At 37.2% G+C, this 27,918-nt stretch overlaps 1 protein-coding gene across 1 annotated transcript in view; it reads right to left on the reverse strand.

Moving 5' to 3' along the window:
• Positions 1-597: 597 nt before the first annotated feature.
• Tmtc3 (Transmembrane O-mannosyltransferase targeting cadherins 3) overlaps positions 598-27,918 on the reverse strand; it is a 114,069-nt gene continuing 86,748 nt past the window's right edge. Inside the window, exons 2-12 of the mRNA XM_076116097.1 lie at positions 25,006-25,142; positions 11,582-11,663; positions 7,107-7,206; positions 5,590-5,705; positions 5,108-5,325; positions 4,216-4,420; positions 3,830-4,093; positions 3,261-3,746; positions 2,979-3,165; positions 2,610-2,890; positions 598-2,517 (exon numbers count right to left, since the gene is read on the reverse strand). Coding sequence (XP_075972212.1) covers positions 2,197-2,517; positions 2,610-2,890; positions 2,979-3,165; positions 3,261-3,746; positions 3,830-4,093; positions 4,216-4,420; positions 5,108-5,325; positions 5,590-5,705; positions 7,107-7,206; positions 11,582-11,663; positions 25,006-25,142 — 2,397 coding nt within the window. The 3' untranslated portion in view covers positions 598-2,196. The remainder of the gene's footprint in view (positions 2,518-2,609; positions 2,891-2,978; positions 3,166-3,260; positions 3,747-3,829; positions 4,094-4,215; positions 4,421-5,107; positions 5,326-5,589; positions 5,706-7,106; positions 7,207-11,581; positions 11,664-25,005; positions 25,143-27,918) is intronic.

The following is a 27,918-nucleotide window of genomic DNA, read 5'->3' on the forward strand; positions in this document are numbered from 1 at the left end:
ACCATTACTATTGTTAGCTACGGTTAATAATAAATGATATAGGTACCTAGCCAAAGCACTATCAGACCGGTGGGCGGCATTGCAATTTTTTACCATTGTCGATATGCCACAAATACAAAGTAGAAGTTATCGAGAAAATAAATTAATATTGAACAGCGCCCTTAGCGTATTCCGTAGGAAACATTTTCTACAGAGAAATTTAAACGTTACGTTCGCTAGATGATTATACTAAGGGTTGAAAATCACTCGATAGAAATAAATCTCGCTCAAACTAAGTATTCTCAGAAACTCAAACTCAACTAGGTATTCTCAGAGCTTGATTGTCAAATGCAATTCCCTCTATTAAAAAGCAAAGGAATTGATAGTTGTGTAATTACTTAATCATACCTCTTGGCGGGTAACCTAAGGACAAGTTTCTAAGTTCATATATCGATAAGTACCGACGGGAAGAAAATCACTTTTCAGTTTTTCATTATAAATAGTTGTCCTTTTCCGGTTGTCCTTAGTCGAAAGTGGTTGAAAATCGTCCCTCTGTGCTCATATTTCTCGTTGTTGGAAGGATTCCTACATAGAGGATTGAAATAAAATAACAAAACAATCATTTGAAACATTTTATTTTATAAAAATAAACGTTTTGACGACAAATAGTTACAATATTCGGGGTCCTTACGAATTCAACTCATATCAGAGTTCCCACAAGAAATGTTTCAAGACATTGTAAAAAATTCAGTTTTTACAAAAGTTACTTTTTATCTTAAAACATTAACAACATTACATTTTTCACATCTAATTCTAATAACGGTCGATCACTTTCATATTTTTTTCATCAATAACTTCAATGATTAGGAAAATAATATATTTTGAAATGTTCATCCAGTTTACAAATTGGATAAAATAATGAATAATGACAGTGATTTATGACTCATTAGCATACACACTGCTGTAATATTTGACAAATTCAATCAAAGTAATCCTCAAAGAATTACAAAATATACATACCTACATATTTACTTATTTTCTAACAAAAATATCATACTCGTTCAAAAGTTTTATACTTAGGCACTCAGTGTACATAATTGGGGAAAAACTAGACTTCTAGGTAAATAATTGTCTAGAAGGGCTATTTACCATCATAGTCGTATTGTCATCTTATTCCTATAAATTGCTGACGAAATTACACGGAAACCAGAACTAAACACCAAGAAAAAATGACAGCAGTGTGTTTAAATAGACGATTTTATAAAAAAGGCTCAAATACAGGCGTACCGAATCACATGAATAATATAATAGAGCAAAGTGACTTAGATGTAGGTATTTGATGTTGCTAAAACTGAAATCAATATGAACTGTAGATGGCGTCTCATTTTCCCGCGGCGCTTACGACTTTCCAATACTTGGACGGTGGGAATGTGATAGTTTTATAAAACCGTATTATTATGTATATATAGTTGTTCCAACTAGATATCGTAACATTATTGTTTCTGAAAATAGGCAGGCGGTAACGCGGGTCGTCTCACTAGAGCTAATCTGAACGCCTAATCAAAGCACGGGGTTGTATTCAACATTTATTTCATGTACAATGCAATGTATTTCATATTTCTAACTAGAAGTTTATAACGAAACAGACAGATATTCATCGAAACGAGCATTGTGACTAGAGAAACTTAGATAATTTACTGGAAACAGTTTATACATTCTATTACACTATTTCCATTTATTTTTAATACACATATATTGTAAATGTTCATACATTCCGTATACCGGGCTAATGACAAAAGCTCGTTGAAACATAGTCTACATAATACCTATTATATATGGCATACACAATTATAATTAATGATGTCTTTTAACTAATATCACGAAACGCCGTTATGCAAATCAAGTTTTTTATCTACGAGATCAATAAATTTATTATATCGTTTGGCGTAAACACTTTCCGCTCAGTACTGTTACAAAATCTAATAATGATAAGTATCGAATTAATACATAGAAGAGACGGGAAACGATCGAAACGAACCAACTGTAAAGTGAAATACAATACATTATGTCCAGATAGAAGGTAATACCCTGATCGTTCGAAGAAACTATAAAAATAATCGATAGGCAGATAAAATCGCGACTGGCCGTTTTGGTGTTAAGAAGATATTCCTAAGCGAAATGTTTATGTACATCGTCGAAAGTCCTTCAAGTCATAGGCTACGAGGCGTCGTCGGTCTCGTGGGGGTCGGGCGGTTGCTGGGGGATGTAGTTCCATCTCGCTCGCACTTCGGTGGTGGCGGTGGCCGCGGCGGCGTGGTTGGGGGGAGTCTTGTTGGCGGGCGCGCCGGTGGCGGCCTGTCGTCTCGCTCGCACGACCGCGAGATGCCTCTGGATGTAGTGCTCGTGCGGCGCCAGCGCGGCGGCGCGCGTCAGGCACTCCTCGGCCACGGCGAGCTTGCCGCGCTCCACCGCCACCACGCACAGGTTGTGTAGCGCCTGCACGTTGTCCGGCTCCAGCTCCAGGATGCGCCGGTAACACTGGAACATTATCAAATAATGTTTTATAAGATTGTCCTGTACGTCAACGTGCTTGAAAAGTAATAAGACTCGGTAAAGTTCAGTATACTTACGCTCTCAGCCGCATCCAGATCTTTGACGGAATTGATGTAAATATCGCCTAGCAGTACTAAAGCCTTAACATGATCAGGGTGGTGTCGGACCAGCTGTTTGAGGAAGGGGGCGGCTTCCAGCGGCCTTCGTCGGTCAGCCAGTAATAAGGCGAGGTTGAATAGCGCTGATCGGAAGTCAGGCTTGAGATGTACGGCGGCACGGAACCACCGCTCTGCGCACTCCGCGTCACCCTCGTCCATGCACACCATGCCGAGGTTGAAGTGCACTCGTTCATTTGTAGCTGCAAATTTCAAAATTACTCATCAAAAATTGGTTCGGAGTGAGGACTTTACAAACTCAAATATCAAAATGAGGTTCATCTTACTTACCATCCTTATCTAACAGTTTAAGTAGACGCTGCCTGGCTAAATGCCTAAGGTCTGCAGCGCCTAATTCCTGTAGTAGAATTGCAGAGTTCAACAAAGCTTGTTCGTGTTCCGGCTCCAGTTCCAACGCCTTGTCCAGGTAAGCCAGCGCCTGAGAAGGCTTGCCTTGCTCCAGAAGAACTACTCCAAGCTGAAAGTTAAAATAGACGAATGATTGTCGACATCCAGTAGTACTAAGGCAATAACCTTGACTAAAGCATTGCAAGATTATTAAAATAAACTTACGTTGTAATAGATGTCAGGATTTCCGCTGTCATACAGCAACGCCCTCTCGTAAACTTCCTGGGCTTCCTTCGTTCTATTCAATTTGATCAAAATATCTCCTCTATTTATATACGCTTGGGTATAATCAGCTCTCATACTGATAGCTTGTCTGTATAACATATCCGCTTCTTCAAGTCTTGTAGCGTTTTTGGATATTAGATTTGCGAGGTTCAGGAATACGTTCAAATGGTTTGGTGCTATCCTCGCTTGGTAGGATTCTCCTGGTTTTGCTTTAGGAAGAAGTGATTTGGCTCTGACGTAAGCATCCTCCGCCTCCTGGTATCGACCCAAGTGGTTGTAAGTCCTGCCCACGTTAATGTGAGCTCCGACGTCATCGGGTTGTACACTTACGGCTGTGTTGAAGAATTCTAACGCCTCTGCGTATTTACCTTCAGCTTCCAACGCATGACCTACATTATTGTACAGCTTGGCGTTATTACGATTTACCTGGAAAATATATTTTTATGTTAACATCTATTCCGAGTTTTTCAAAACTAGTTTATTTGTTGTTACAACTTTTTATTATGTACCTTTAGTCCTGAAGCGAAAATTGAATATTCAGTCTTCCAATCCCAATTCCTCATATAAGTTTTTGCACTGAATGCTAGAAGGAGGAATATCAGTGCGCTGGCGGCTAGTTTTGCCCGTTTCTTGGCCAGAAGCCGCCAGCCGTGGGCCACTAGCATACACCAGCCCATAGATGGTATGTAGAGAACACGCTCGGCCACCACGAAGCCGACGGGAAAGAACAAGTTCGATGAAGGTAGGAATGGTGCTACGAGAAGTACAAGGCCCTGGAAACAAAAGAAAGATGAGGTTGTTTCATTTACTTCGTAATGGTTAGCTACGTAAGTATCGTATCTTTTAATTCTTTTGTTTTTTTATATACTTTAGGTGCAATTAAAAAATATCTTACCATAGAAAGCGCGGTGGATCTTTTTCGTAACGCGTGTATAGTTGCGGCGAGCAGACAGACGAGTAGTGATAATGTCGCCAAGTTGCGAGGGTCACGCCATGATTTGAGTAGCGCCACGGTGCCCATCGTCCAGTCGCAACATAACGCCTCAGGCAACGCGAGCAACCACGCATTCAGTGCAGGCAAATACGCAAATGTTAGGTACCTGTAATAAACACAACAAACTAAATAACACGCAGTTCTTTCGTTTTTAATAAAATAACAAAAGATTTTTCCTTGCAAGCCTAATAAGCTCATACTTTATCCCCGTCGAAGTCGCAGAAAACAACTCATTGTTTCTTAAAAAATGTAAAATACATTCAGTAACATTCATAAACAAATGAGTACATTTACTTTGTTACTTCTTCGTAAATGTTACAAAGCTGGGTCTTTGTTTATTTTAAGTGAATTTCACCATAAGCTAAGAAAGCACCCGTTGAACAATGGGGCCGAACGAGGAGGCCCATAAAATTAATGTGGCTTAGCTTTGCGACCGGCCGGTACACTCGCTCCACAGTTGGTAGTATGCTTGTCAAAGCCAATTATCCTTATTACTGTGCGATAAAGACGAACACGGACTCGCCGCTACGAAGAATGAACAAACACCACGATATGTTTGTGAATGGGGAGGATTTGCTTTGACTTTGTGGTGCTAAAAATAAAACCTTTGTCTCGTTGTAATTACGGCTAGACTGCGGCTGATAGGCGAGTTCGACCGGGTTTAATGATATCCATGTATAAGTGCTGTTACTAAGCCGAGATTAATGCGAAAAAAGATAACGAAATTTCGAAATGCTACTCAAATATTACCTAGACCTAGGTTTACCGGATTTTTAAGTATCAAGGTACTTACTTGGCGGGTGGGGGAGACGCGCCTGCAGGGTTGTCAAACCTCGTGAACACGGGCAGCTGAGCGCCCATTACTTGTACCCTCGCGATCAATAAGGCCAGGGATGCGCAGAATACAGTGGAGAACCTTCGGACACCCTCGCCGGCTGCACACCACCAGCCAGAACCTTTGCTCCAAAGGTCCCAGGGCCAACACCAGCGAGGCAACTGGCCGTTACGACGCTGTACCAAAAAAAAACCAAATTACTAATTAAAGTACATACTTTGTTTAATTTTTTTAAACGTTATGACTTTCGAAACGGTCATTTAGAGCAGTTATCTCTTGGTTTAGACATATTGTCAATAAGTTTCTCCTTACTTATATGATTTTTTGGCAATATTTGTGTAAAAGAATAAAAAGCACGTTGTCAGTCATTGGATAAACTAACCGAATTCTTAGAAAAGGAATTGGAAAGTGGTTCTTATTGGGAAGAAAAATATATTTACCTTCTGCGCGACGAAGATCTCATAAACAAGACAGACTCCGGTCACAGTGATCCCTTGCTCCTTGCACAGCATGGCCACCCCGATGCATGCGGAACACGCCACTACGTACCGCCAGTCTGGAAATTGAAGAGATTGGATTTTAGACTAGATCTATTTTCAGCTGTCCTGTGTTTGAGGTTTTAGGTTTTGCTATCTGATTCGACTACGAAGTACCTTTATTTTCGGATACTAAATAAACTCTTAAATCTAAATTTACAAACATAGAAAAGACCGGTGTACTCTAAACAACTCATGGTTAAATATCACACACATTTGCCTTTAGATATTTTATCTATCACATAGTAATCCAAAATTCTTGAAAATGGCCCTTAGATTGCATAAAATTTCTTTTTTATCCTTTATTAATTTCAATTAACAAACAGTTTTCTTGCATTAGCCTGGGGCGAATAATATTATCCTTCGATGACAGATATTAAGATAAAACTATAATAAAAATAGTTCATTAGTTACGTTTATATAGATATAGAAACAAGGACATCAAACTAATAATAAATGGCTCGAATATTGACTGAACATATTTGCGTGCGTGGGACGATAATCCGATAAGCGTATCTAACACATGCTTTTAGTCTCACACACTGAAAACTAAACACATTTGCTATTACGTTTTACTCGTCATACATATAAACAAACAAATTATGAGTGAACGTGGGCGTTGAATCAACATGTACCCAGAATCCTAGAGAACGGAACCTTTATCCGTAGTACCCACTAAATACCTTATGGAGTCTACACACTCACACTCTTTGCTAACACATTTGACATTGGCGACTTGTGTTAAAGGCAGTCGACAAATCGCTGACAGAATTCTTTACAACTTCATTTCTTAACATTTCTAATCCCACGACTCTAGGAAATCAAGCACAATATCAATACCCCTGAATAACAATAAATAGTCTTCTGCTACTCAAGTCTTAACGTTGACTTGCGTATTAGACCAACAAGAAAGGTAATTTCCAATTTCCAAGATAATCTGCAACTGTTTTAAAATAACGAGTCTCCGACTTCAATTGGTCGACATGCGTCGATGGTTCAACGACTTAAGTATGTAGACTCCTTTATAATGGGCAAAGTAAATAACATAGCCTAGGTTTTAGTTTGTTCACTTATGATTTCGGGACACGGTTATAAAAAGGGAATCTTTATCGGCCACTAACAGGCTTCATGCTACCTAGAAACGGTAAGTAAAGTCTATACGTAAGCATTTCGTGTTCTCGGAAGATACCGAAAAGGTATTAGGTGTATCTAAAATTCTGATAAAACATCTACGAAAGTTATAAAGGTCAATTTTATTTATCTTTTTGAACAGAAGAATAGGCCGCTTTTTGAAGCCCTCATAATTACTTTCGTTTCTGTTGTGGTCTAATGAACTATCACTTTTCTTGTAGGTATTGAACTCCTTAATTCTTTATGCTGATTTGTGTTATGTGTATAAATATGTTAGTTGTATAAATTACCTGTACATCTTCTTCTTTGAGCAGCTCGCGCGTAGAAAATAAGAGCGGCAAGAAAAAACAGGGAGGATAACATCTCAGCCCTGCCCACCACTCCTGTCACCTGTTTAACAAAATACATATCCATTACAAATTACAATTGCAAATTAGCATTATCTACCTATACCAATATATAAAGTTGCAGAGTTTGTTTGTTGTTTGTTTTGAACGCGCCTATCTCAGGAACTACTGGTGCGAATTGAAAAAGATATTTTTGTGTTGAATAGATCATTTATTGAGGAAGGCTTAAGGCTATATAAAACCACGCTACGGCCATTAGGAACGGAGTAGCAATTAAAAAAAATTAGAAAAACGGGGAAAATTATGACCCATTCTCTGTTATGTGACGCAAGCGAAGCTGCGCGGGTCAGCTAGTTACCTATAAGCTTAAGCATATTATAGAACAATCTCCTTATGAAATTAATAAGTCCATAACAAAAATGACTCAATTTCTGTTCCTTTAGGTAGAATAAAACGCCAACTTAAGAGGAATAGCTATAATATTACTTGTCTTTGTGATTAATATTATTCAATTCATTGTGTCCAGACTTTTTCAGCATTTAAAATGTTGGGTACTGACAGAAATACTGGTAATGTGTGGATGCAAAGACAGTAGAGAACTTTACGTATTTTTTTTGCTATCTGCAGCTATTTTAACTACCCTTGTCTATTTTCTGACCAAAATTCAACAACAGTAGTAACCCATATCCTGTTTTCCTCATATACATAATTCCTTTCCCATTATTTGATAACCATGGAAAAATATGAGATTTATTATATAAGTGTCAAAAAGTCTTCTAAAACTTCAAATAACGGGTAATTTTACTATTGAAATTTAAAAAAAACCCATACTTTTTCTTATTATCTTATTTGTATGGGTATTCTTCTAAATACACCAGCATTCTTAGTTACTAGCTGACCCGCGCAACTTCGCTTGCGTCACGAGAATGCGTCAAAATTTCCCCCGTTTTTGAAACATTTTTTACTCGTACTCTGCTCCTATTGGTCGTAGCGTGATGATATATAGCCTATAGCCTTCCTCGATAAATGGGCTATCTAACACTGAAAGAATTTTTCAAATCGGACCATTAGTTCCTGAGATTAGCGCGTTCAAACAAACAAACAAACTCTTGAGCTTTACAATATTAGTATAGATTAGTATAGATACGTCAAAAATGTAATGGTGACAATTTTTTTTATAATGATTACCTATACTATTTATTTTTTATTTATTCTACAAATAAAAACCTAAAGAGAAAGGGGAGCCCAGAAGACGCCGTAAAGACAGCTGAAATAGCGGTGACCGCACCACAGTCTATAAAAATAGCAAACATGGTTAAGGCTTACAGGGGCCGAGCCGAGGAGCCTCATTCTCTTTGCTTCATTATAGCGTACACACTACAAACACATCTTGCCGACTACAGACTCCGAAATAAAATGTACAATTTTATTTTATACAAAATCGTACGTGTTTTAAAATACGAGGAGTATATTATGTTTGTCGGGAATGTAAATCGTATGTCGTATAAAATACGACACAGTAAAAACGGGTGCTTCTAATTGGAAGAGCCACGTCGACGGTGAAGTTTAAAGATCGTCAAGTTTACAGCTGACTGGACGTAAAATTGGCATGTCGCTCCACGCGTGACGTAAAGTGGTACAGGAGGCTGCTACCGTAGCTCGATTCTCTACCACTATCGACCAGCGACAACCGGCTTGCTATAGAGAACCTTTGTATGAAAATCTGATCAGCGCCCCTAGCGGGCGTCACAGGAACTATTTTGGCAGTATTTTAAATGTCAAACTTTTGATCCTCGATAGTATCGACAGTAGAGAATCGCGCTACAGAACACATTTGTTACTAATCGTTACCACACACCAAAAATCGAACATTAATTACAATGAACACAGGTCTAATACATTTGTTCCATTGTCCATGTCTACTTGAATAAGTTACGAGTTACGAGTTCGTTGTTTCACGACTTTAATAGTTTTTGGGATATAGATATTTTTACGATATTTTTCTGCTAGTGTATAAAACACCTCGTGTGCAATTGTGAACTACTGCTGCATGGTTTACTATTATTTTCTAGTACTTTACACCTAACACCGAGTTGTTGGAAACGATTTACGTGAATAAATAGGATGACCTACCGTGTGACTAGACAACTTAATGGGGACTTGACAGGGAAATATATGCCTACATACGGACTTCCAGCATTTATTTTAATTTGATTAAATTGAGCATTTAATAACCAGTCACAAAGTTTTAGCGGACACAAATCAGTAGTTAGTAAGCCTGACACTTTCCGTACACCTATAATAATAGTAACGTCATCAGATTTTAGTTAGGCAACTGACAATCTTTGACAGTTAATATGATAAGACTTATGACAAAATCTAAGCCAACTCTCGACTCTAAAGTCACACTGAATCTACGAAAGGAACAAAATAAAGCTATAAATCGATATAAAATCGTTTCAATTCAATAAAAGGATGCTTTGTGAACAAAATGTAGCGTTCCCACGTTTCGCAGTCAATGGTACAAGCATCTACAAGAGTACTTGTCACGGAAGGAATTGGCGTCGTAAAGCGTGTGTAAAGTGGCCTAGCACCGGTGGCCGTCACATAAAATGCACAAGTACACAATGTACTCAAGCTAATATAGTGATAAGTATAGAGCGAGAGACTTTGTTTACTTTATTAGAACCCACAGAATAAGAATTTTAGATGGATACATAAGAATATACGCAAGTTACAAACAAGCAGAATTTATAATTTACAATAATTTATATGCACAATTCATAGTCTAAGGAAAAGCTCTGAAGAATGAGGATCCTATTTTAAAACGTCGATGCTACTTGTTTTCTTCAGTTATAAATCGCGGTCAATTCGGATCTATTAATTAAATAATGAACATATTTTTTGGGTCAATCAGTAATCGGATATTACAACTTTATTAAATCTAATATTTTTAAATACCCAGGTACTTTCAGAAATATCAGAATTTAATTCACAGTCGGAAATTTCGAGGAAATGAATATGGAGTTTCATAAACATTTATAAAATCTCTGTTATATCCTAGCCGTCTGCGTCACAAACTGACAGCGGCTAGGATTAATGGCTTAAGCATGATCTCCGGCTTTGGAGCACTGCATTGCCGCTTGCTTTGTTAAGCATAATGTATTGAAAACCATAAATATAATTTTGTATAAGGCTGAGAATTTATGCTTATTTAACGCATATATCATCTTCTTTCACTATCGCACTATTGGGTGACTTCCAAAATGTAAAGAAATTTGGCTAAAGACTTCCATGTTGCCTAAAGTCTTCATAGACAAAATCGTACGAATAACCTTTTTTTATATCGACTATCGAATCAAAATTTAAATTTGTATGAAAATCGGATCAGTGCCTCTAGCGGGTGCCGAAGGAACTGATTCAAAACCTCCATACTCGATAGTTCCGACTATAGAAAATAGCGCTACAGATGTTTATCATTCATTTTAGAGTTACAATTTTCAAATTAAAAACACACGAAACAGGTCGATGTGGCACAAAATGCAAGGCCGAAATCGAACAAATCACATCGGATACTGTCATACACAGCGTGTTGTTATTTCGAATATAAAACGTTTAATATTTGGGATGTATATTAACCGAGTGCTATCCGATACGACGTATTTGGTCGGATCAGTTTTAAAGCTTTTCAAAGCGATCAGGAAATGAAAACATGTTTGTCCCATTTCGCATGAATACTTTTTTTAAGTTCACCCAAGCGGAGTAACAATGATTGATTATATTATAATTCGAAAATGTACGTTATGTTTTATAAAGCTGTCCTTACAAACCTATGGAATTTGCAATGACATGGTTAATGTACGTGATGCCTATATCTTTTTAAACTCCCCGTAGTTATTGTTATGATAGAAAGCAAAATCACTTTTACTTAGAAACGAGTTGCTAACCGTTTAACAGAGCGAAATAATCTATCTTCCGCTTATGTTCATAAATAATACAATAAGCATCTGAATCTAGTTCTGAGAAAGCGTTCGTTGACGAACGCTAGTCACACATTGTTTTATTACAACAATATTAATCGAATAATATCCTCTAAAACACGACTGCTTTACCGCGATTTTTTGTTACTATGGACTTAAGTCAAATTTTGTATGAAAACCTGTTTAGCACTCCTAGCGGGTGCCGTAGAAACGATTTCTTCAGATCATTTTAAATGTCAAACTCTCAATACTCGATAATTCCTACTGAAGAACTTATGCTACTTAAAATGCGTTTGACTTATATTCACAAGTTCAAAACCTACAAAATCTTTTCAAAACTGAAGTATATAAACAATACGTTTTGCACATAGTTTAACTACAACTACCAAAGTTAAGTAAGTTGACACATTTCGTGAGTCATAATAAAAACACACTTACTGCTTCTGTGTGAATGGGATGCACGGCGAATAAAATGGCCGCGACGAAGCTTGCGAACTCTGGCAGGAACATCGCGCACACCCTGTAACAAAATAACTAGGTCAGGATAAACAGCCGATGGGAAGTCTTAAGTTACAATGTTTTTGTAGGCCACTCGCTGTTTACAGCCGTCTGATGCGTTATTAGCGATCGAGTGAGGTTCGGTTACAAATGGCTGTTAGGTTAACTGTGGTTATGATGGAGCTTTTAATGGTCAACGTTATTCTTGACTAAAAAGAAAAATAGTTCATGGGTGGAATCCATTGACACTGATAATGATGCAAGCAATTTTTTTTTATTTTTGCTAGTTGTTAATGACTGGTTAGATTAGTCCACCACGATGACCAAGTGTGTGTTAAGATTTACACAAAATACTGTGTCGCCAACAAGCTCTCAGGCAAACAGACTTTGAACTTACAAAAAGTACTGTAGAATAGCAAAAGAGGCTATTGGCTTTAACACAAAACAGAATCTTTTAAAACTAAGAATGAAGTAATTCGTTGAATTTCTACACTATTTGTATCGGATCAGTAGCAGGGAGTTGTGGAAACTTTTGTGGTTTCATTTGGCACGCACAACGCAAACCTGACGGTACAACTTTTAATAGATAGATTTTTATGTTTTATTCTATAAGTGAAAGTTTAATGACTTATTTCAAACGAATCACTGTTCGAGAAAGTTTGATTTGAAATCACTTTGTTCGTGGATTAACGATCTTTGTGATATGTTTCGACAAGTTCACGCACCGTTCGGAATAAATTAATTTTTAGTGCTACAACAAATGTAAATAGTACATGAGTTTATTTTTATTACTTTTGTAAGGAAAATACGAATATTTGAAGACAAACAATAATAAACGTACTTAGTACTTCGAGTTAGGCTGTAGCATACATATTAAATTTGTGTAACAACTAATGCTACAATATCTCGTCATTTTATCTACAAGGTTATCCAGAATTGATTCTTTACCTATCATATGTTGTGAATACAATTCGATTTAAATATTTACGAGACTATACATACATAGCTTCAACTCAGCTGAAGTTCAAAAGTAAACTTTAACATTAGTACAATAAGGTTTATTCCAATCAGTCACAATAATGTTCGAATGTCACTTAGTAATATCACAAGGGACAAGACGTAATGCCTCCGAGGGAAAGTAAATTACATGTCATAAATTGACCAACGCATTGACAGCCCGATTGACGGCAATTGAATTAGAGCAACAATCACATCAAGTCCCTGTAAATACAGAGGCAGAATTAATGTCAAGATCCTTCAGATGAAACCGACTTGTAATTAAAACGGAAGTATGTGTTTATTACCAATGTTGTTTAAAGCGAATCATTGTTTACGATAGCAGTTAATTGTTGTTAGTTAATGTTTAATTGATATTACGCTGCTCGTGAACGTTATTGGAATCTGAGGTGCTCGAGTATGTACATATTATTATAATGTAGATACGTGTACAATATAAAAACACAATGTTGCAACACGGATTGTGAAATCGACAAAGTTATAATGGGAACGAACAGGTAATAACGAACGGACCGCCGCGGCGCCGGGGAGTGTCAACTCTATTATCAACGACACTTTAAAATTGTGTGGAGTATCTCGTACACTTGCAGAGCTATCATGTTGCAGTAAATAACTCGGGCAGGGACGTCGTAACTGTGTGAACTGCGGAAGTCGAATGACAATAATTGGGTAAGTTTGTCCAGTGGCGCCGCGGCGGCGTGCGGCGTGCGGCCGCAACTTTGCCGCAGAGGTGGAACAACGACTAATTGAGAGTAACGCGGCGAAGGTGCTCCCGACGGCTAACTTCTGCCGGAATTAAGGCACTCGTTAGCGACTTTTTGTGAATCTGACGAAATCTCTCGCGAAGTTAGCGAAAAAACATTTATGGCTAGTTTGTTCGCGAAGCGGGCACCTAATGAGCTCCTCTGAATCGATACGCTTTTGACGTCGGCGATAGTTATTTGTTTCGTAATTGTAACGATATAGTTTATCGCCATTTTATATGGAAACTTTTAATGGAAATACTTGTACACTTAACGCATGTGAACGTTAAGGTAACTAAGTGGAAGGAGCCGTAAAAAGTTTATTCATTTGTATGATAAAAGCTTCACGAGGTAATGTTGTTGAATATAGGCGCCTAGGGGGTTGAGTAACACTATTCTATAAATAGAAATGGTTATGAACAGAATAATAATACGTCCAACTATTGCGGTATTACTTCACTTCAGTTACCTATAAAGTTTGATTTGAATTCCGGCCTAAAACAGTTGCGTCATCGAAGTATTGTCGCAAAACAGTATTTAAATGTGAATTTAAAACATAATATTAATATGTATGTTGTTATAACGAGTTGTGTCCCAGTCGTATTAAAAATTAATTGAATCTCTAAATCGCGCCAAAGTATCAGGCGAAAAGGTCCACTTATTTGAATTTATAATCGGCTTGTATAAGAGAGATATGAAAAATTGCTGTGAATAATGTCAACTTCCATGCCAAAAATGTTACCGAGCAAAGCGTTGGAAATTTACATGTATTTTCTATTTTAACTTTTATGAATTTGACTAAAACTTTGAATGTGTGAGTTTTACGCTTTGTTACTGAACGTAGAATAGTGTTTTCAAACCGTTTCATTTATGATAAAGTTATTTAATAATGGCGGTGAAGTATGTGGCCGCTTTATTTCAAATGTAATATATATTTATAAATCACCAGTGTGCGATTTTAAAGACTTTACGACCTTATAAGGGATCACTCTTAACAAAATTGATGTAAATAAACATTGATTTCAATGTCTTCTTTAACATTATGTCACCTCTTGATCGCGTGTCTCGACGCTGACGTAGGCGTAGCTACAGACTGCTACGTGGCGCGGCGTAGCACTTACGTAGATCTGTCGTAGCAGATATAAAGTATCTACGACAAAGCCACTATAATTTCAAGGGTAGGATTGCACGATTAGATTGAGCGCTTGTTCGGATTCAAACAATTCAAATCAGCTGAAAACTTTTGGATTTGAATAGAATTAGTCTGTCATTCAATGTCATACAAAGTTTTCGCTAGGAGTCTAGAGTATTTACCAAAAACATGTATCTACAAATATGTGAATATCAAGAATTAACTAGAATTAATTAATTACTTTTCCATATTCATGATTGACGATGTCATACCAGGAAACTACACGATTATTATCAAACAACCGCACAGTCATTTGACGTGTTAATCGTGTAATTTTACCCCGAAAACTAAATGACACAGTCTAAACATTTCTAAGAAAGTCACATTACGATACTCACTTCTTTGAATTCCAAGCATTAGATTTCAGATTGAATTTTATTTCAGCAATCTGCTTCGTACGGTAAAAAGTCAAGGCGTTTTCAAAGAAAGCTGAATGTAATGGTCCCCATAATGTTGCTTGATGACTTTTCTAGTACTTCAGTGCTTCACTCGCAAATGAATTTCACTCTTGAACGACTTTAAATTACGTGATTGAAGTTTTTAAGACCTATCAACCTGTAGCAATTAGTTTAGTTTGAATAAAATACCTTTGAATAAAACTTAAATAGAAACACATTTATTTGAAGTTATTCTCGATAGGGTATTTAGAGGGTAAAATATCGGTGATGAAGTACTATTTTTTATTTGTAATTTTATTCATATTACTATTAATACTGATAGCCGAGTGGTATAAGTTGCAACCTCCCACGCAAGTGGTCGCAGGTTCGAACCCGAGGCAACACACCAATGACTTTTCGAAGTTATGTGTGTATTAGAAATAATTATCACATGCTCCAACGGTGAAGGAAAACATCGTGAGGAAACCTTGCATGCCTAAAATTTGTTTCATACATTTATTGAGGGCATGCAAAGTCCCCAACCCGCACTTGGCCAGCGTGGTGGACTCAAGGCCTAACCCCTCCCTCATTACGGGAGGAGACCCTTGCCCAGCAGTGGGACATTAATGGGTTCAATTTATACTATTAATACTGGCGATTTTTTTGTCGATTATAACTTGACTAAAACTTGTGGGATTAGATAGATATCTTATCACGAATGCAACCATCGTCCCATGTTATATACATATCTCATACAATATAATGAACATGCGTGCGATCTTTAATTGTTTAAAATCATAACATAATTACCCTGTGTATCGATACATTTATAATTTAAAAACAGTAGCAATGATCGCTGAAAATTATAATATTTTTAATTTGTACATAGTTTCACGAATCAGAAAACAGACAACAAGTCAATTAATTAAACAATTAATTAACGTATTGCCCGTGCATCTGAATAAATATATTTAGTATGTTACATTCATATGTCAGGAATGAGCGCAAAATTGCGAAAATTATTTATTACTATAATAATTTGTATTCCTCGAAGTATACATTGTGTGTTTCCAAGAACAGTAGTGAACGATAGTAATTTTATTTAAGTGGAGTATTGATGTGCCGTGAATCGAGAACGGCATTTTCGATTAAATGTCCACAATCATATCAAAGTGATTATAAGTAACTATCTCTCCCCCGCAGCTTCGCTTGCATCACATAAGAGAGAATGGGTCATAATTTTCCCCGTTTGTAACATTTTTTACTGGTACTGTGCTCCTATTGGTCGTAGCGTGATGATATATAGCCTATAGCCTTCCTCGATAAATGGGCTATCTAACACTGAAATAATTTTTCAAATCGGTTCAGTAGTTTCTGAGATTAGCGCGTTCAAACAAACATACAAACTCTTCAGCTTTATAATATTAGTATAGATTCGATCGTGAAAACATTGCCCACCAGTAATTTAACTTCAATTAAAGCTCTCTTGTTCTATCGCGATTGACAGTAGCCTTTTAGAACCCAATAGTATTGTGTTTTGTGTGAAAACGTGTATTACCAACGGTTTCACTTGTTGGAATTTCTGAAAGCTAAACATTATCTCGTGGCATGAAAGGGGACGGGATTTATTTGTAAACTGTGGATGATTTTCCTCCTGAAATCTGATGTTGGAATCGTTGTTTTACTAGTTGATTGTAGGTACTATATTAACTATATGTGTAATGAGTAAGCTAATCGTGATATTATCATGTTTGTTAATAAATTATACATACATTGTACCACAAATGCGCAAGTCTAATTATTGTCTGTTACTCTTTTACAACTAAGTAACTTAATCGATTTGTATAATTTATCAGTTAAAGAAACCTAAACCCCTTTTTTATTTTATTCTGCTTAAACTACATGAAAAAGGTGCTGCACGGATCAGCTAGCGAAAACTAAAATCAATAAGAAAACTTTTTACACATTTTATAAAAATGGAAAATGTTCCGACAGATTTTTGGGACAGCCACTTGATCGCAGTGCCTAGTTGCTAAAGTTAGCGAAGTGCAAGCCTCGTACGAACAAGTTGACGTCAACATTCAACGTGTAACGAACCGTTCACACTTTCAATGTACACCTAAATACGGCTGCTACATCACTTCGGATTAAAAGTTTGAAAAGCTTCGCGTTCTACAAATAGTCGGCGTTATTCGTGGAGTTCTGATGTCCCTGTGTCATCGGCAATTTGTTCTTTAAACAGCTTGTTTATGTGAGCCTGAAATAACAGGCTGGGTTTAGTCTCGGCTTTTCATAACATCTTTGTGACTAGCTTGGTAGAGATTCTTTTATGCAAGGATCACGAGTGGCAGAGGTGAACAAAACTCTAATTTTGGAACTTCAATAATACTTATGCAGCTGATGGTGGCTGTTTAATACACCTATTTTTTTGGATAAGGGCAGAATTGATCATAATAATCTGAATAAATCGTGCATGCTAAGACTTTTTACTAAGTTGTCGGACTATTTAACGAATAGATGATTCAGATTATGGGAATCTCAGTAACTGGTTTTTGTGTTCGAATACGAGATTTATGTCTTTTTATATTAATAATAATCATTTTCCATTACTCGAATTCTGCACACTCTGTTTCCCGCAGCTTTTAACCGATTATCGCAAAGTATTGATCTAAAAAATAAATTTCTTGTATAAGTATCAAATTATGGATATTGTACCATATTACGCCTCAATTTATTTTGTTATTCTCGCCAGGAAACATCTACGCAAGCAGTAAACCCGTCTTAAATATAATTTTATTAAAATATATCTCGTGTTTTATCTCAAAAGGCGAGCGTCGATACTTGGCCTAATTCTTAAGTTAGGCGTATTAATTAATATTCTGAATTTACAATCTAACGATGTTGCTTTCGCTGCCATCTTGGAAGCTGTTTTCGTTAAAATACACGTTGTGGTTAATTTTACTCCTTAATCAAAATAAAGACATTTTTGTTCCAAGTAATTACAAATTATACCTAAAACAAGAATAAAATTGGTGACGCATAAAACTTTTCGAAACGCGAAATGTGAGGATGTCAAAATAACATTTAACTATTCAAAAATTTTTGTGTATATTAATATCGATATGAATAACAAGCCCATAGACTGAAAAATCAAAGCCTCATGTCAAAGAAATTTTATAAAATGTTAATTTCGACTAAATATTTATTTCGACTATTATGCTACAAGAACGTAGTGCTAGAGCTCAAATAAGCAAAATTGTTCTCAATTCGAATGATATCCAAACTCGCCATACTTTCTGATGCGTAAACAGATGTTTACTCAACCATACTAAATATTGTTGTACATCAATGAACATTTCAGAAGGCGATATCAATCAAATAATTTAAACGGCTGGTACTACAGAACAAGGGCTTCCCTACATCGCTACAGTGCACACCCCAGTAGATCATAATTATCACGTTTGGCAGGCGGGATGGTGGTCCACCAGCCCTTTGTAACAGCCATTCAACTGACATAATCTCGTAGCCACATTATCCTCGTCTAAATACGTTGTAATTATTTTAAAAAAGTGTATTTTTGCTATATGTATATTAATATAAGTATGACTATTACGAAAAATAAAATATATTTAAACCTAGCGCGATATTCTACAGTCACTGCTATCGACTATCGAGAGTTTGAAATTTATAATGCACTTCCAAATTAGTTCTTACTGTATCCGCTAGAGGTTATTGGTCAGATTTTTGTTCGTCTTTTTTGATAGCTAACTGAATGACGATTGTAATCGAAAATAGTCCTTCACTTTTGTAGTTCGTCTTTGCTAAGTCCTAGACACAAAACTTTATTGACCGCTCCTCTCCAGACTATTAAACCACTGAAGAAAGGATTCCAAGCAAACATTCCCCACAACAAAGAAGGTATGAAATAGATTAAAAGCTAGATTACATAAAGAGCTCTCATGCTTCGAATGCACATTGAGAAATTCTTTATCTGCTATGAAAAGCCTAGGTATTGAACGGTACTGTTTATTAAGATAACACCTAGAATATTTCATTGAATGTGGGTCGGCTATTCAAGGAATGCGATGTGAAAAGGGTTTTATATTTTCCATGTTATGTTATGGATGTTTGTGTTGAAGATAAGGGGCGAAATGTCAGTCATTTGTGGTTTCAAGTGATGTGTATATTTTGAGAAGAAACATTTTGGCTCGTGTAACACCGGCCCTTCATTTTTAGTCAAATTGAATAAATGAGAAAGGTCAAAATAAAAAGGGATGTTTATAAGACAATGTTACGAACAAATACACGTTTATCATAAATTATTTTTGGAAGAGGTTTCAGTTATATTTTACAGACATTGATATGTTGTTAAGAAAATACTTTTTCTAACGCATTATCGATAACAACAGCGTTGTAGTCATATGTCTATTATTTAGTTAAATGTGCTCTTCACCGAGATACTGGATGTTTCGGAGAAATGATATATGATCATATATAATTTGTCATCAAGGCTGTTTGCAAGTAACACTCCGGAAAATTCAAATTAACGACAGATACACGGAAAAAGTGAATGTTCATCATTTTCTCGTACACCCTTCATCCGCTTTTGACAAATGAAGTGCTAGAATAACACCCCATTTATCTTAGTCTCGAAAGTAACATTATGTAAAAAATCTAGAAGGCGTCTGACGGATTCTCGGTGCTCGTGGAAATACGCAAGTGACGTACAAAAAGTTTTGTACTCTTGTTGCACTATACATGTATGATCTGTAGCTCGATTCTCTACCACTATCGACTACCGACAACCGGCTAGCTATCCAAAAATGCTGTATGACAATCGGTTCAGTGCCTCCAGCGGGCGTCTTAGAAACTATTTTGACAGTACATTTTAAATGTCAAACTCTCGATACCCGAAAGTACCACTGTCCAGAATCGTGCTATTGAAAACAGTTTCAAACCTGCGCTATAAATAGACTTTATGTCTTTAATAATTAAGCAAAGCATACGTCATTGTAGCGCCAAATCGCTACAGTCACGTGTTAGTGACCCTGATATTGAACTAATTGGTAACAGAGCCGGCGGCTACCATTCCATGTAACCGCATCGCAATCAATCAAATAGGCATAATGTATTCATTGCCTATGTCGCTAAACCACGTTTGCACGTACGTTGTAAAAGAAAAATACGGAGCAGCAATAAAAGTATGTACCCAGTAATGGAACCCGGGGGATCGCAAATCGTCACGGCACTTTACTCTCGTCATATAATTTTTACTACTCTTATATTTTTCTATTTATTGCGCGCTTTTGTTTCTTCTTAGTTTTATATCTGAGTTAGCGATTTATGTGCGTCGTATGACTTCGTGAGGTAGGTAATGGGCCAAGTGACGTCACGTTCCTTCCTACGAATATATGAATTAGTTACTTCCTGTATAAAGGTACCGCAACCCATATTAAACGAACAACTTTCGGTAAGTATCCTGCGAGCAACCTGCGGCTTATAACTTTCTGTGTAACAACTGTAACATTCAATGTGGAGCTCAAAATATATGTGCATAAAATATTCCATTTGTCGTGTCATACACGCGGAAAACATGTGAAAGAATTAAACATGGCTGCCAAGTTGATTAAACAACGCTCTGCCTATCCTCCAGGGTGGTATAAGTGTGAATACATTTATCACACTAAACCGTTTCTGAGTTAATAAAACTGTGTAAAAGCAAATATGCGTATGCAAATGTGAACAACCGCGAAACGTAGAAGCGTTTTTTACGGTTTGTCAAATGGGGAGATCCTGTTAGATAAACTTTTTTGTCCTTCCATGTGTTTGATTACATTTCCACTTCCACCCTGCGTTCACTGTTTCGCTGAACCATTTATTTTCCATTCAGCCACAGTTATTAGGACGATCCGGCCGCAACAGCACATACGTACCGTAATTAACCATCCAGGGAGTTTTAATTAATAAATGACTTAATTATTTCTGAATAACGATACTCTCGCATTACGAGTAAATTAATTACTAAACGTAATTAATGACTCGCACGGAGGATAAGACAAAGGCTCGTGACTAACTATATGACGTCAGAGATGTGCGGGGACTATGAAAAACTAATTTAACTCTGCGGTAAAAAGTTTGGGGCGGCCTCTCGCTGCGTGTTTCGCTTCATTACGTTATGAATGGCCCCAACAGCTTCGTGTCTTACGTAACAAATTCTCTTGTTTGCCTATTCCGTTGCTTGGGCTCGAGTTGCTTCGGTTATTATTCCGCCGAGAGTTTAACGGTTACTTGTAACTTACTTTTAGAGATATTTAATTAATTAATATCAGCGTTATTAACTGTAAACAGGTTGTTTTTGTCCGTTATTACTCTGGTGTACTGTTACCAAATAGATATTACTGATCTCATTTAGTCGTTCTCTGCTCTGCCCGTGCGAGCTTGCTACAATTGTGCTTCTTTGTGTACGTGTGTAGCATCCGCGATGTCCGTAACACAGGTAACGCAAGAAGTTATATATTACAACATGCATTACTTTCAAATTAGGGTTTCCGCATGCAAACGGCAGCGAGCCATGAATTCGAAAGTAATTCCATTATAAGTTTGAAGTTGAACATTTTCGAGTTGCAAATAATGTGGGAGCCTAAAATTTCCGCCTGATACTCTAATATGATTGGAGTGAGCTCGGCACTAAGCACATTAAAAACTTTTGAGTGGCGTAAACAAGTTGTTGTCGTCGTCACACAAACGTACTAGCTCGTGTGGCATTACGTCTGTCGGGTTTGTATTAAATAACTGGGAAATGGCTCAAGTCGGCTTACAATTTAGCAGATTAGAGTGATATTCGTGCTCAGTTGCCAGGTTATTGTTGACTGTGAATGACTCATTTGCGTGTGAATATTAACACCTCCAAAGCACTGTTAAGGGAAATAGACAGTAGTGCTCTACTCGCGAGGCCGTACTCGCCTATCCTCGCCGAGCCGAATAGAAATACCGACGATATTTGCAGCCCCGCCGTAATGTAAAGATCCGTAGAATATTTTTGGAATGTAGGTAACACTTCAGATGGAACAATTCTAGGTTCGTAAATAGCGTACAAATGTTATATTTGTGTGCGGCAACTTCGCTATTTACTACACTTTAAATATGCCGAGAACAGTTTTGCACGAAAGCCAACCATCAAAAAGTGTGGATTCGCCGCAAACATGGGCTGAAAGTTTTCCTTTCACTTGAAGTTTGTTATCGAATCGTTTATATAGGTTTGTTATCAAAGGGAAGTTGTAAATACATATGTATGTACAAATCGGCCACCACAACTATGTTCTGTAACTACGTCCGCCTCACTAGAATAATAATGAGAGCTCGAAAATCGTTAATAGGATTATGCTGGCAAATTGGATATTGAGCATAAGCCGGGCTAAGTTCGCGGTGGACACCAAGTATCCGTAATTAGCAGTAACTAAGGGGATCGGGCGCACGCCTGCCTGATTAAAACTGGCTTAACTGGAACAGTTGCCAGCGTTGCACGGATGACCCAAATTGTAACTACTTATTAATGGCAACACTGGCGTCCTATTACAACTTCAATTTTCAAAGTAATAACAAAACCGAATGAAATGTATACAACGCTCATTTACATTCGTGTTTCAGCGCCATAATGAAGTTTCATGCGATCTTAACGTGAGGTCATTTCGTTTCTTCGGTTCTCGGTGTTCACTACAATCACTTCGACCACGATTATATTAGTACACACGAGGAAACTGGGTCGCCACTAGCATATGCCACCTACTGCCACCTAGGTGTTGTTAACTTAACGTAACTTTATGTGATACCACCACCATTATTTCTACTGGAATGTGTTATACGATGCATATTCACTATATTCAGTGAGATCGTTAACACAGCACTATTCACGTAGGCGTGATCCGAAACTGATATTTCGTGTGAAAAATATATACAAGGAGAAAAGGAATCCGCTGTCTCAATCAGAGCCGTACGTCAGCGGTGTGGAGCAGTGCGTGTACAATTTGCGAGGGATGATAACGAGCACGCAACCTTGCAAAATGAAAAGCTCGACACGAGGCGGGATTCACAACATCCACCCTTTCTTTCACCCGCAGTGCAAGCGCGTTAACTCAATTTTGCAGGGCGTAAAAATAAATTAAAACTCACTCGACGGTGGCATAAACAACCCAAAGCAGTCGATCGGCGTTATATTGTACTGAATAATTAAACGTTCGCCGTCTGCTCCGACTCACAGCTGGATTATTGAGTCCTAACAATTAAAAGTTTCCCTATTCAATTATCAATTAAGGGTTAACGATGCAGGTCACTACTGATTGGACAGTCGGTTCGATTTATATTCATCAATTGGTTATTAAGTAAACACAACCAGAAGATAATACCTACTAGATGTATATTCTATGTACTATGTACAGTGGTGGTATTTAAGACTCACTGTCCAAATGATCGATTTCTCACGCTCTTTATTAACGGAATAACAATTTGTTGCTGTGCCAATATTATGGAATAACAACAATTAATTTTCGGACACCCGAATACACAGTTCGGAATCTAATTATTCAGGATCCCGAAAACACAGACAAAGATAACATTTATATACCCGATATAATGATAACAATTTACATTGCGTCCAAGGTAAATAAAATTAATAATCATTTAAGCAGACTTAAGATTCGAAAGGCCGCCGGTTCTATAGCGCTCTTCTCATCCAATTAAGCTTTCCTGGGTTCTTTAATCAATCCCATTTAGGTGGTAAAGTCATTGGAGTTTTAACGAGATCAGAGTTAGGCTGCGCTGCCGATTTTCAGTTATACAATCAAAAGTTGGGATTTGTTCGCACTATAAAACAAAAAGTTAGAGCGAACAAAGTTTTGGTAGTATGAAAATGAGGCAGGAAATCTCGACGGTCATGCACATAATTAGTTGGTACACGATTCAGCGTTACAGCGCATGTTTAATTGGATCTCTGGTACATTATGCATGCACACTTGTCTATTTTTGATGTCGGCCATGTTGTGGGACATAGCTTTGTCGACACCTATTGTAGACGCTTAAACTTTTTGCAAAAACTTGCATATTGTGTCCAGGCTGCTGCGCGCAGATTCGCTTACTTGCTTTTATATTATTACTTTTTTATTTCTTTTAGGTGTTGAGTTTTTTTTAGTCTTTCACTTTATCCGTGAATGAGTACTCCGCAATGAAAACGGTGATGTATTGTTATTTGTATCTTCTCATTTTTATTAAGTGTAGCAATTAATTGTGTTTCCTTTTAAACATATCGAAATGATACTTATAAAATACGTAAAACACAGTACAACTTAGATACAAATACTGTATGCCTACAGCACTGAAGCACAGCACTGCTGAGTTTGTTAATCTTAACCACACACAGAGCTACGTTTGGAAGCCCCTAGATTTGTGCAGTGTGTTGAGCAACCGGTCTCTAGGTGCTAACTGCAGGATTGTTTAATGTTCAGTCCCGATGGTGCCTACTACACGGAACAGTGTTTAGGTACTGCGAAGGGATCCGAGATATGTCGATATAGATCTACTGGACAACTTGGGTTCTTATCCTGCTTAGTTAATAGATAGCTTTTGAAACTCATTAGATAGTGATCAGTATTCTTAATGATTTTGTTACTAGCGATATATAGCTAGTCGTTGTTAGCTGGTCGTCGAAGAATAATGCTTGTTTACAATATTTCTGCCGTCAGATAACTTTAATCAGAAGCTCGATTCTCTACTACTATTGACCAAGGAACACCGGTTAGCTATCGAGAAAAAAATCTGTTAAGCGCCTTTTCCGGGCTCCGTACGAACTATTTTGGCAATCAATTTTAAATGTCAACCTCTCGATTCTCTACAGTACCGACTGTAGAGAATTGCGGTACAGGCAACAAATCTGACAGTTATATCTTGTACTTCAACAAATAATATTTTTACTTAATTCAAGTTATGGGTATTTCAAGCCATATTTGGACATACACATAAATAGTTAATAATTATCATTCGTACCTGTAGTACAGTAGTGAGACGAGCGCGTGGAGCAGCAAGTTGACGAGGTGGTAGCCAGCCGGCTGCAGGCCGTGGATCGCGTAGTTCCATCTGAAGGTCAGCACCGTCAGCGGACGGTACGATTTGTGAGACTGTTCCTGTGGACAAATATGCAGCATTTTAGTATGGAGATAAGTAAATGTCTTAGTAATGATACGAAAGTGGCGAGTTCCTTCTAGTATTGTCTGTAGAATATTGAAAAGTCATCGATTAATGTTGTATGAAACTATAATCAGCGTTCCTAGCGTGCTTATATCCTTAGATTTGAACACAGAGTAGTCAATCTCTTGAAAAATTCCGACTGAATCGAATCAATAGATTGGGTACGTCAATGGGTTATTATGCGTTAAATAACATTGACTATTAGGTATTTTTTGGAAATAAGTCATGGCTAACTTAATTCAGTTTAATATGACAGCTATTTTAATAAAATAAATTTCACAAGAGGTGTAAAGTTATATTATATTGTCGCTGTAAAAGAACCACATTCCTCCCGTCCGCTCCGTATTTATTTTAATAATTATACTTTCATTTACTCTGTCGGTGAAGTTAACAGCGTCACTTGAATCTGAACGGCTGCCAATTATTATTGTATCTTCATAAATATCATCATCAAAAGTAGGTTGCGTAAATAAAGAAGAAATTGCTCAATATGTGAAATGTTAATTAAATGTCACCGGCATGTAATTAAAAATATTGTAACGACATAATTAGATGCTCTCTACAGGCTTTTCATCTCCGAAAAGAATGTTTCTGTGACTTGTTAATTAGACTTTCAAAAGAAAATAAAATGTCATTTAAAATTTTAATAAGAAATAAAGATGGCGCTCATGTTTTCACTCCAGTTGTATAATTGAAAGAAATGTGTTAAAAGTTTTTTTATTCATTATCTTGGAAACCTTGGGGAGTCATTTAAAGTCGAAACGTTTGTTAAAATTTAATGCGACTTCCGAGTGTTTTGAGACAGGACAATATTTTCTGATATAAAATAAACAGGAATAACGCGAAGACAAGTAAAACATGTTAGTTATTCAGAGAGGTGGGTCAAAATATGAGAGAGGTAGGTGCGTACAATCACACGAGGAAAACAATTGGTTGAACGGCCATGCATTTGGCAAGCTCGTTGCTTGCTATATGTATTTGGGAAAGCAATATAAAGGAACGTTCGAACATGCCGGTTGGAATTTTGGACTATCGAAGCGACTCGATCAACATTTATCGGCGAAGGCCCAAGTTGTTCGAACAAATTGTAAGGCTTTATGTCACTATTAATCACTGTATGCTTCTGCAATCTATTGTCTACTCATACTGCAATTTGTGGCAATACTTTATTTTATTTTCGTTTAACTATATAGCTCTTTCTTAGCTGATACAGTATCTTTTACCGTTAATTTCAGTCGCATATGACATCAGAATAAAACTTTAAACACAATAAGGTATAAGAAGTTTCATGTAAAATATTGGCTGAATGTTTCTACTTTACAGTAACATGACCTCGGTGCGGTGACGTATCAAAATAAGCTCTTAGTAACAAGGATGTTGTTGGCCATTTGGCTGACAGTCTTAGTTGCCTCTTACGACACCCCCGAGACGCCGGCGATGGCCTCTTTGTTGCCAAACTTATGTGGCTTTAATGTAATGCTACATTAATATAGCATTATTTAAATGAATAATAAAACGATCAGCTTGTTTTTCCTCTAGTTACTGTATTACGGAATTTGGTCACGCGCCCCCTTAAAAATGAATAGAAAAATGTGAATCGTGATAGGATTTCTTTATTTTGAAAGGATTATTAATAATGTACCTATAGAGTGCTGCCCAAAGCACCTCGGGGCAACCCCACGAGCCCGCAGTCCCCAGGTAGATAAAGCCCGAATTTGATCAAAATGGGGTTCATATTTTATGTAGATACCGTGACTTTTTACCATGTTCCCTTATTTGTAAAACCGAGTCGAGAAGTAGCAAATTAGCTCACACCATTATCGAATAACCACTATGATTAATGTAACTGAATTGACGCAAAAAATATTCGTAGAGTGAATAATAGCGTCAATAAATTGCCAATACTAATGTATAGGCGCCACACAAGATATTTGCGTATGATAAATAAATAAATCAGTTTTATAGAGCACAGCGTAACACGCACAAAAATGTAGCTGTCTCATAAACATGATTCATGCCCTAACAAAATTAGCAAGTGGAACGGAGCAATATGGGAGGCTCCTTCTTTAAATGAAATTCCATGTCAGGTGTAGAGGTAGTGCCATAATGGGAGCACATTTATCACCAACAACAATATGGGTGCGCTAATAAATATCACTTGTCACGAGTTCCCAAATCCTATTAGAGGTCGCTGCATACAGCTCGGCTCCAGCTAACGCCACACCCGATTTTTCAAAAGTTTAATGACCGCCACGGTTTAACAGAGGAAAAGTTCGTCAGTTACCAAAATGAAAATTCAACTTTACCAAGTTATGTTGTCGTAAAATGAAACGGCATATTTTTATAGGATTACTTTTAAAAAACATACCCTGATTTATTATTATGGCAGGAATAACAATTGGGTTCGGTAATTACGAGGGAGGATACCGGAAAACCGCAAATACGATTCGTAGGAAAAACATTTCGACGTACTTATTACAAATTAGCTTTGGCCCACAGATTCGTTCATGTAAACTTCGGGATTAGACCGTTTGCTGCCCAATTCCCAGGCGGCCTCCATCCGTACCTCCGTACCGGGACCGCGCCAATTGAATCGGAGGAAATCTTATTGAAATCAGTTTTTGAGCGACGTGTCTACAAATGATACAAAAATCGAACGCCTACACACTCTTTATTTGTAGGAATATATTATATCCGCCGGCACAGCTTTAT

The sequence above is a fragment of the Anticarsia gemmatalis genome, chromosome 7, assembly GCF_050436995.1.
Source record: "Anticarsia gemmatalis isolate Benzon Research Colony breed Stoneville strain chromosome 7, ilAntGemm2 primary, whole genome shotgun sequence".
In the NCBI taxonomy this organism is placed as follows: Eukaryota; Metazoa; Arthropoda; class Insecta; order Lepidoptera; family Erebidae; genus Anticarsia; species Anticarsia gemmatalis.